Source organism: Anopheles coustani, chromosome 3 (assembly GCF_943734705.1).
Source record: "Anopheles coustani chromosome 3, idAnoCousDA_361_x.2, whole genome shotgun sequence".
Taxonomy (NCBI): Eukaryota; Metazoa; Arthropoda; class Insecta; order Diptera; family Culicidae; genus Anopheles; species Anopheles coustani.
Genome location: NC_071288.1, coordinates 72,667,971 through 72,678,677, shown reverse-complemented (window position 1 = coordinate 72,678,677; position 10,707 = coordinate 72,667,971). Strand labels below are relative to the sequence as shown.

The 10,707-nt window shown below is 46.7% G+C and overlaps 3 protein-coding genes across 4 annotated transcripts in view; 2 read left to right on the top strand and 1 right to left on the bottom strand.

The window, feature by feature from the left end:
* Positions 1 to 1,069: 1,069 nt before the first annotated feature.
* LOC131266387 (uncharacterized) lies at positions 1,070 to 1,988 on the top strand. The gene is made up of 2 exons (XM_058268888.1): positions 1,070 to 1,481; positions 1,552 to 1,988. The coding sequence occupies exons 1-2, from the start codon at positions 1,115 to 1,117 to the stop codon at positions 1,986 to 1,988; spliced, it is 804 nt and encodes a 267-aa protein (XP_058124871.1). The 5' UTR covers positions 1,070 to 1,114.
* Positions 1,989 to 2,617: 629 nt separating this feature from the next.
* LOC131272104 (T-cell immunomodulatory protein) lies at positions 2,618 to 4,961 on the bottom strand. The gene has a single exon (XM_058273732.1). It carries the CDS (start codon positions 4,709 to 4,711, stop codon positions 2,873 to 2,875), a length of 1,839 nt encoding a protein of 612 aa, XP_058129715.1. The 5' UTR covers positions 4,712 to 4,961; the 3' UTR covers positions 2,618 to 2,872.
* Positions 4,962 to 5,339: 378 nt separating this feature from the next.
* The window catches only part of LOC131271332 (BAG family molecular chaperone regulator 2), a 6,629-nt gene continuing 1,261 nt past the window's right edge, over positions 5,340 to 10,707 (top strand). The window contains exons 1-4 of one of the 2 annotated variants that reach the window (XM_058272726.1): positions 5,340 to 5,477; positions 7,375 to 7,858; positions 8,087 to 8,229; positions 10,047 to 10,707. The exon at positions 10,047 to 10,707 is cut by the window's right edge and continues 1,261 nt beyond it. In XM_058272726.1, the coding sequence (XP_058128709.1) occupies positions 7,665 to 7,858; positions 8,087 to 8,229; positions 10,047 to 10,411 (702 nt within the window). In that variant the 5' untranslated portion in view covers positions 5,340 to 5,477; positions 7,375 to 7,664 and the 3' untranslated portion in view covers positions 10,412 to 10,707. Of the gene's footprint in view, positions 5,478 to 6,521; positions 7,280 to 7,374; positions 7,859 to 8,086; positions 8,230 to 10,046 lie in introns of those variants that run through there. The other variant, XM_058272727.1, reaches the window with a different exon arrangement.

The window sequence follows — 10,707 nt, the reverse complement described above, 5'->3', positions numbered from 1 at the left end:
CCAGACTTGCTGACAGTCGTGTTCCAGCCGTCAAGGAGAGAACACTTCAGTAGCAGCGACAGTGACTGTGGCAGTGGCAGTAATAGTCTGAGTGATAGCAACAGCTTGTGCTTATCACTCCACAGAGCCTAACGGACACTGTTGTGAGTGTAATTTTTTGGGTGGAATTCGGACGGACCTAAACATTGATGTTGTGAATAGAAAAGTTTCTTCAATTTGCTAACACCCGCCCAGGATATGGCGGGTCATACACCGCCATGGGGAGATCCTTCTCCCCAAGTAAATCAACGAGGACGACTGGTACCAGAGTGGATGGACCCGAAAGGCGTAAATGGTGACCTCCTTTTCCTGATCCTTCAAGCTCCCGACAGAAAAATGCTACCGACAAACCTAACCTTTCTAATCAGCAAGAGCCTTACTAGCCAAGTCGGAGAAATGGAACCCTGCACTCCGGTCCAGAAAGGTACGAAATACTTGCTAAAGACAAGATCAAAGACCCAGTTCGACAAACTAAAGATAATCACGGAACTATCGGGCAAAACCCCCGTACAAATCATTGACCACTCATTTTTGAACCGCGTGCAATGTGTCATCACATGCCCGGAACTGGACTGGCGAAGAAATCTTGGAAAATCTAAAAAACCAAAGAGGAAAAAGTAGCAGCAGTAGGACGATTCTTGCGACGCAATAACACCGATATGACACCGACAAACGCATTCCTGCTAACAGTAGACTCAGTACTCGTGCCCACAAACATCCGCATTGGACTTCTACAAGTAAAGACCCGGACTTACTACCCCTGACACCAAACTCAAATACGCTCGTCCAGGCGACACACAAAACGGTCACGTCCGGTACCGTGGCCGCCAGTGGTATCGATGGAGGTGAAAATGTACCGCAGTGTGAGAAAGCCGATCTGGAGGTGCACGAAAAGGAAACGGATCAAACCACCGTGGCCACTAGCCAACCGATCGCTGGAGGCAGTGGTGGTGGTACCTCGAATGCGATGTAAGTGTTACGTTTGCGTAAGAAAAAGCTGTCCTAGGAGCTTTCGAAGGTTCCAACGGAATTAACCGACCAACGTTGGATAACGCTATCTACTTCCGCATCTGGAATGAATGTGCGCTCCGGGTCGATCTCGCTGCCACCGGCATTACCGAGCATGCCACCATCACCACCCCCGGAGAACCGGGATTGTGACAATCTGAAGCTCGTCATTAGCTTCAAGCGCACGCTGATGCTTCCGGATGCGTTCTTTGCCGACGAACCGTGCGCATGCTATTGTGCCGGATGCCACCGGCCCGGTGTGGCGAATGTTCTCAAGGGATGGGTTCGCTTCCGGTTGAACCAGCACACGGTGCAGGGTGGCAATGGGAACGCGATAAACACGACGGATGATTTCGTCTGGACGACGGCGTACTACAATACGCGCGTGGACAAGATACGATCCGTGCTGGACCACGGTCAACCACTACCAATTGGTGAGTACTCACTTACTGATTTTCAGGAACGCTCGATGGACTTACAATTAGCTATATTTCTTTTCACCAGAAACCGGTTATCAGCATCCGGAATCATCAATCTCAGCCCAAACATCGACCGTGAGCGACAATTTCATTCCCGGTACGCACATTCTTCTACGTTCCTTTCCGGACGCGACGGAACCGATCAACTCGTCTGCCGGAGTTCCCCTCTCCACCGCTGCCAGCCGTGGGCGCCCGTTTGCGCTCCGCTACATGGTGAATGGGCAATTTTTCCACATTCGAACCGCTTTCGAAGTGCGTGTCCGCTCGCAATCCCTCTCGGCCGTGGATCATCCCGGTGAGCCGCAACAACGGAATGCGCTGGTGGACGGCGGAGGTCCGGGTGGTGCATCGAGTGGTAATACCACCGGACATGGTATCACAGCGGCGCCCGGTTCATCGAGCGGTTTCAGTATTCTAGTAGCTTACGTTCAGAAAATCTATGTCATTTCAACTGCTTTATAAAATTAGATTTCATCCTATAGTCTGTCCGCTATCAATTCGATGGTGTTGTATCGTTCTTTTTTAAACCCGTCCGAACATAGCATTTGAGGACATTCCGGATAATGGCTGTCTTCATGGCGCTTGTCTAAAATCCTTCAAAAAAAAAGAGAAAAACTTCCGCAACATTTTACAAGATCGCGTTAAGAAAAATTTCGTTTCCCCAGAATTGGTTCAGTTTGTTATATTCCAAAATTTATTACGAATAGACTAAATTAAATTTAACGCTCAACTTTTTTTTCCATCACGCTCCAAATTCAGATGTACAAACTTAAACATTTAAACAGACATCAAATAATCCATATCATCCAATCGTTTTTAGTTTTATGGTGTGTGCTCTCTTTGTAGACTAACTGGCAAATTGATAAGATTGGATCTTATTCAAGGGAAAATAAGAAACTTCAGCTAACATCACAAAAGCTTTCAGTTGAGCCGTGGAGATACCTTTTTTATCTATAAATCATTCCTTATCAATTGTGATACAAAAGACATACAAGCAGCCGGTGTCCATAAAGTTGTCAAATCAAAGATAACAGTAACCGATAGGAAGAATAATGGACACAGTTTAGTTTTGTTAAATGGTTTACCATTGGTCAGATATTCATATTTCTCTTTATTCGCGTGTGTAATAAATAGTTAACATAAAAGCGAAGATCGTCCAAACACAAAAGCTTTTGCATACAAAGAATGCTTATAAAAGAAGAAGATAACATAGTTATTTTTTATAAGAAGGTCGGATGTTCCTGCCCGCAAAAGAGGTGCAACGGTTAACGTAATTGGGGGATATTTTTGTTTCCTATCATTAAGTTAAAGACTACATGTATCGCAGCATTTTGAAAATAGGAGCACTACATCGCGTCAAAGTGGAACCGGTGCGCCTCGAGCGATCGCTGTATCCGATCTTCACGCTTCTCCTTCGCGTACAGGATGAGAATAAGTAGCAAGATCACGAGACAGATCACACCGAGCGCGATCACGCTCATCACGATCAGCTTGCTCGGGGTAACGAACAGCTGCGCCTTCCAGCGTTCCGGCTCCTCGATCGGGTTCGGCACAACGATCATCTGCGAGTTCGGTATCAGCTGGGTCCAGGTGCGCGAGTGGTTCGAAAGACCCACCGTCAGCGAGTCGACAAAGTTTGGCGTCCGCCCGAGGCCGAACGTGGTGAAGGGCAGATGGAGCGATAGGTACGCCGACTGGGGCAGCTGGGCCGAGGCGCCGTGCTGCGGTTCACCGTCCTGCGTCGTGGTGTTATACTCGATCCGTGGCCCGGGTAGATTGGTGCCGAACGTTCGCTTTTTCCTGCCGAGCGGTGTGAGGATCTTCGGACCACTGCTATTGCTTAGGCCGGTCAGTACGATCACCTTCACAAAGTTGGCATCGTAGTCAAGCGAGTTGCGGAAGGCTACCGGGCGCGTACCGTTGCCGTAACGCTCGACAAAGATCGCGTCCAAGATGCCGTCGTTGTAAAAATCGAAGAATGAACCCATCATCGTCCCATTGGAGAACGGGGCCAACGCTTTCCAGCGCACCACGAACGTGCGCGTCATGTTTTTGCAGGCACTCTTCTCGCACGGTACGTTCTCCAGCAGGAAGGTCTGCATCTGGTTGCCGGATTTCGTCAGCGTCGCCAGCAGATCCGGGTAGCCGTCGAGGTTGAAGTCTCCGCCGCGCAGCGTAATGCTCTGCGTCGCCCAGCTGGTGCGATCCGGCACGACAAAGTGCCACGCGTCGTTATGGTCGTCCTTAAAATCTATCTGCAAATCGTGCAGGTGCTCGTCGTGGTACACGAAGATGCTCGAATTGGCGCACTTGGCGTCGAAGCACATCGGAAACACGGGCAGCAGGCTTCCGTCAAGCTCGACGTCGAGAAAGATCGCCCGGCCTACGTGCTTTTTGTAGTTCCCGGCGGGAAAGTCGATCTTATGCTTGTAGCGGAACCGTTCCGGATGATGCGTACCGAGCCACACCTCAAACCCGGACGTTGTCGTGAGGAACAGATCGGCATTGAAGTCCTTATCCAGGTCGATGATGGCGTGCGAGTGTGGGATGGACAGTTCCGTCCCGTGCTCCGCCCGCCCTGGCAAATGGGCCGGATATGGGCCCTTTCGGGTGCCGTCTTCCGACTTTTTAAACAACCAAAACGTACGCTTCTTCTTCAAGTCCAGCCCGAACAGATCGATAATGAAATCATTATCGTAGTCTAGGGCCAGCGGTTGGCCCAGCATACTAATCACCGGCTCCGCGTCCTCGGCCGTACAGTTCATGGTCGCCGCCGCGCCCCAGTTGATGTACACATCCGTGCGATCGTCCGGGTCGCCCTCCAACTGCACCGTGAACATCACATCCATGTAGGCGTCGCCATCGAAGTCGCCTGGCACGACGCTGGTGATTCGATGGCGTTTGAAGTCGCATTTCGGACCTTCCTTCAGCAGCGGCTTGTCGTCGCTCCCCAGCAGGATCTGCAGCGTGTGGAAATCGTTGCGCAGCACGAACACATCGGTCAGCTCGTCCGAGTTGAAGTCGCCGTACGCGGCCGGAATCGCATCGGTTAGCTTGTCGAAAACGATGCTGGTAATGTCGATGATGTCACCGGCTCGAGCCGAGCTATTCCGCTGCAGAATCGATAAAAGCACCACCAGATAGTACAGCCACTGATGCGGTGTCGATAAGAATGGGAACTTCATTTTGGCAATGATAATATTGAAGCTTCTGAAACGCTCCAATTGCAGCAGCTTGCTGCTGATGTGCTCCTTCGATTGGTAAACTTTCTTTTCACTGATTCAGGCGCCCTCGAACACGCAATCACTTCTTAATTTACAGCACATCGTCGTCGTGCATTGCACACTGAATCGCTCTACGAACCGTTCCCTTCCGTATCAGTGATCACTTTTTTTGTACAATGTGGGATTTTTGCGTCGAGGCGTAGCGGATGACAAAAACATTTGATTGTTTATATGAATCACTACGTATTTGTTCTCCTAGATGCTTTTATCAGTAACAACGTTGATAGTTCTGGTTGCGTTTCTTTTCATATTGACACTTTTGTTTACTTTTTAAATAATATGTTACCGGATTTTTTTATATGAAGGTGAAAAAATTTATATTTCATACCTTTCCCTGGAATTCACTGTTTTGAAACAAATTAGTTTGATTTTTGTGCGAAGAAAATTTACACCAAGCAAATACTACCTTCTTTGTAACCAATAAATTGACATTTAGGTATGCGTCTTGGAGTAGGTGTCAAACGCGATTGAACAACCAAATAAACATGACTGCCCATGGCCTGAAACGTCAAACAAGCAAAGCTGCGGCCGTCAAAATCAGCGGAATTCTGAAAAGGCACAGGCGCACAGAAGGCGCTCGCTTCTAGCACGGCACTCGTTGCGATAGTGAAGAAATAAAAACTGACCAATTACGTTTAGTATTCTGCGAGGGATTATATCCGAACAGGTAAGAATGCGTTTGTGAGCTTCCGTAAGATTCACGGCGACCACCGAAGGGTCACCAAAGGTGGCATCAAAACATATTTCTGCGCTGCGGAATCGTTGAACTGCATCGAAACGAGCTCGTTGTGGCGACATTGCATCGTCTCTACCGCGACAGCAACAGAACAGCGAACATATTTTCCCCCACAAACTGTGTCACCACCGCGCAAGAAGCAAAGTGCAGTGGCTATGAGGTCGAATACTAAGAATGAAAGTGCATGTTCCTTCACCAAGTGAAGGCCTGGCGCATAGTTAAACTGCATCGCAGTCGAGCAGCCCGATGGCAATGTGATGTGTGCAAATCGTCCATATGTACGGGTGTCCATCGTGTTTGCTCAAAATGGTGCTCCAGGCACACGCTGTTGGTGTGTTTGTTGTTCCTGCTTTTTCCCATTGTAGCAACCATGCACCACAAATAATGCGTAATACTTGGCACGATTTCGGGTGGTTGTGGCAACCACCGTTGGTTATGGAGGAAAAATCGATCGTTTCCCCGGAAAAAAGCGTGCGATGTCGAGTTGAAGTCCGATGCATCTAGCAGGCTTTGTTTTCGGTGTTGTTATTGTCTGCTGCACTGCACGGTGTTTCCGTCATTGCAATGCATAGGGTTTTTGTTTTTGATCAATACGGGTAGCAAACACTGCACTCCTACATCTGTCTGCCGCTGTCCGTTGTTCTACCAGCGTTGTTGACGGTCGATCTACCCACCAAACAGATGTAATTTCGTCTGGAAAATTCTGTCTCGCTCCTACCACCAACACCAGCAGGGGCAACCGGCATGCTTCGTGTGTGCCGTCGATCGATGAGCATTTTTTTTTACTTTTTGTAATTTGAAACATTCCGAGATGACGGACGGCGAAACGTCACCGGGACACAATAGTTGTGCGCGAGTTTTCAAAGCGACTAGGATGCCGTTCGAAAGCTGAATCGTCGAGCTATCGTCGTTGAGTAATCGCCGAAGAAGGTGTACGCTTTCCATCCTTTACACCCCATCTGGGGGGGAAAGGATAATTTAACCGCTTTAATTCCCTGCGGAGGTTTAGTTTGTGAAAGTGAAGGAAATCTGCATCCTGAGTGTCTAGTTCGGTCTGCGACGGATCATCTCGTGCACAAAAGAAAGCTGAAACGTTGCAGCTTAGCGTGTTTTCTGGGCTCATTTTTCCGTCCTTAAATCGTGCCGTTTGCCAATTGTTTTCAAAAATATTTTCACGTCCATCGTTTCGAGTTGTCCTCGTGGTAAACGCACCAAAGAAGCCTAACCGATGCGCCAAAACCCGTCCGAAAACAGTTGACGAAGGGTGACCGAAATGTTCTAGAAGCATTTTTCGTTCCGCGCAGCAGCAGCAGCGTGTGTTCGTCGATGGTGGTGTGGTGTGTTATTGTTTAAGTGCGTGACAAGTACCGTTGTGCTAGGAAGCGATAGGCGTCGTTGTTGTGCTTCGAATGTGTAAACAATCGGGAGCATCGAAATTTAAGATTTACAAAAATCAGATCAGCTAAAGATTGTATCGCTGTGCGGTTGGAAAAGGATTAATAGGAAGGGGAAAGGAAGAAGACATCCGTGAGGTAGCTAAACGAAGCAAAAGCACAGTTTCTCAGGGTCGAAAAGGCAACGGAGTAGGGATTCGGTTAAACGGGCTTGGACAAGAAATACAGTATCACCATGTGCAATCGGTCGTACGCCAGAAGTAGCTGTGCCAAACGATCTCGTTTCGACCTGCAGTTCGATGAAGAGTTTGGTCCTTCGGAGGTCGCCAGCACGCCAAGGTAAATTATAAATATTCTTTCGTGTTTACTAAGCATTTCCCTCTTTTCCTCTTTTTTCCGGGCTCTCTCTTGTTGCTGGTGTTTATGATTTTCAGTTAATTAAAAAAAAAACTGAACGTTGGAGGCTGAAGCGAACTATTGGGCAGGCTACTGAGTTCAAAAAGTAATCGTGCATTATCAGTGTTTACACATACAGCAGTTACCAAACGAATTTTCTAACGAAGTGTGCTCTGCCAGCTGCCATATATTCATACCAAAAACATACGGTTTCAAGTTGTGAAGCATTAGCCTAACGGCTCCCATTTCCCGGTGCAATAATTGGACAATTAATTCAATTAGTCCAGACTGTGCAAGTAGTGTGTGCAAACGGTGCGTAAAGCAGTCAATGATATCGGCATCCGCGGTGGGAGGAACATCATCGAACCAATCGGCCAGGGAGCAGGAAAGCATGGAGGTGGACATACCGTCGGATTTCGCGTTGGCAGGCCCCAGCAGTGGTAGCACCAGCGATTGGCCAGCCCGATCGCCGCGGGTCGACGAGTCCAATAACGCCTGGTTGAACAAGCCACCGATGGAAAGGTCTCTTTTCTTGTCCTGTTATGTTTGCTTGCCTAAATGGCGCATTCCAAACACCAGTGTGTGAAAATGTGTGAACCGAACGAAAGGAATTTTAGTGCATGGCTGCTCCTCATCCCTTTTTCTTGCCTGACGATAGTGCATTTTCTAAAATTATATCAAACTTGTTTTCTCTCCTTTCGTAATTGATATGTGGAATTGATGGAAAACTACATCGACAAACCGGTACAGATTCATCGATATCCTGGATCAGCTGGACACGAAGGTGGAATCGCTGCGCAAGGAGGCGCTGGTTCTACGAGATCAGAAGGATTTCCTTGCCATGTCTGTCGACCTGCTAAAGAACAACGAGTACCTCACCGGGTTGAACGAAAGTGAGTAATTTCTTTTAAAAATGTAGATACCAAAAAAAAGGCGGCATAAAATGCTGCGCGGTTATGACAAAAATATTTTTATGTGAGACTTACTGTTCGTGACAATTTTTTTTTATTTAAGAGGCAGGATGATAATGGCCTTATCACACTGGTCACCAATGGTGGCATGGAAAAAGCACTGGATTGTCAAACGACCATCGAAAACGAATGACATTGGAGTGGCTGGGGGTCCGTTGGTGAATGAGCTTACCCGTATCACCGAGCTGTCATTGTGTGTAGTTTGGTGTATCTGGCATGTTAAGCTTGATTTGAAAGTGATTCATGTTTTTTAATTTTATTAATAATCAATTATAAGCATAATAAGATTATAAAATTTTGGTATTTTAATTTTAAACTGCCGAAAACCGCATGAACCGAAAGTGAATTATATAAACTCCCACTCCCAGGTGGCCTGCCTTATCACACTACCAAGAGGCACCATTATGTCAAACTGGATGCCAAAACCAAATTTTGACAGTTCGGTGGCTTTGCAAAGCCACCATTGGTGACCAGTGTGATAAGGCCATAAGATGCCAAAAAACGTCACCAGCGGCCGGGTGATAATGTTAGACGAAAACAATCGAAAAGTAGGCTATTTTGTTTTATTTTTGTTGCAGCTGTGACATCGTGTAGCAAAAGTTTCTAGAATGTTCCACGATTTGCGAAAAGGTTTCAGCTGTGTTTGCGAACTGGTTTTTTTGTTGGTTTTTTTATTGCCCCCTGTGAGTCTCCAGCTGATTGGGGGCTCGCGATACGAATGAATCGTGTTTAATCTTTTCCACACAAGCGATTCGGGTTGTGTGAGTGTATGGTCTGCTCATCTAGTTTTGAGGTAGATCATGGTCAAATGACAAGACGTAAACAAAAATTGGTCTATTTTTTTATTGTACGAAAATATGATTTACGCATAGGACTTGTACTCTGTTCACTTTGGAAGCCCTTACTCTTTGAATGAATGCAAATGCAGAAAATACTAAAAAAAAGTAAAAATTTCCCATATGCGAGTATACTGTCTTTTGTATTGGTGACTAAATAAAATGTGATAAAATGTAAAAAAATTAAACACGAAAATTACCCATTATAGAGTTATAAATAATAGTAACAAGTAAATTTCATACGATAATAATAGATCGATTGAAGGGAATATAATGGGAAGTCTATCCATCACATGCTTGTAGAACCTTTCTGAACGATGAATTTTATTTTGAGGTACTTTGCAAAAGGTGTGTTTTCTTGTACACACAACACTTGGAATATTTTGGATCAAGCCAAATATTCGACATACGCATTATACAACTGTTCCAACTCTCTCATCTAAATGGGGCTCGCTTCCAATAACGAGAAAAAACAAAACATCTCAGTCTGAACTCCCACATGAAGATTGGCAAAACACAAAAACCGGCTTGTCCAAAAATACTTTCGTTGGCCGCCCGCCACGCCAATTCCCCACAACCAGTTTTCTGTATGGCCGAATATCGAATCTAAAAATTTGATTGTCCTTAGAAGGTCTCGCCATCCGAACCACGAAGGTTCAATTTGCTCCTCCTCATTGTATGTGGGCTTTGTATGCAACGAATCATTAGGGAGCGGAACTGAGCTTTCATTTGGCTATTATTTGCTGTTATTCAACTTTTTTCATTTGCATATTTGTTTGAAGAACGATTTTGGACAAAACATTTGCCTGGTTTGTTTGACGAACAAATTTGGGCATCATACTTTGTATTAAATCTTGGATCAAAACCCAATTCAAAATCGATTTCAACTTTGCCTTCTTGCAGATGAGCGCGATGAGATTAACTGCTACGTGCAGCGGATAAGCAACCGGCTCGGTACGGTCGAGCTAAACGTGTGCACCGTCCGCGACCAGGCCCAGGAGGACTCGCTACACCACGTCAACAGCCTGATCGACATGATCATCTCGAGCGCCGATCCGGTCATGTCGCGCCAAAAGTGCCAACAATTTTTAAACGCATGCAGCACCACAGACACGAGCGTGTACTCGGACATCGACCCGACCACGGTCTGCACGGACAAGAAATTCGAGAGTGCTCTGCTCGGCTGCACGCTCGACGACCAGAAGACGATCAAGAAGCGCCTGCAGGCGCTGCTGGTTTACCTGACGCAGCAAACGATCGTCCACTGAAGGATGTGAAGGTAGCGGGAAAGGGGAGCTCCTGGACGGAACTCGATGGTCGTGGTTTCTGTTCCGCGTCTTTCGGTGACTTGTGTCCAGGGCCTAACTAAAGGGACTTCAAATGAACTAATCATCATCTGCCGCATCAGGAAAGAGGTTTAAAATGGTTAAACCGCGGGCTAACATAAATTCAGCAGTCCAATTCATTTAATGTATCAGATAAAATGAAAACAAAGGAATCGGGCAAGGAAGAGATGATCTAATGGCCTACAGTTATGCTGTAGGGGGCCGGTGCAGAATCAGTT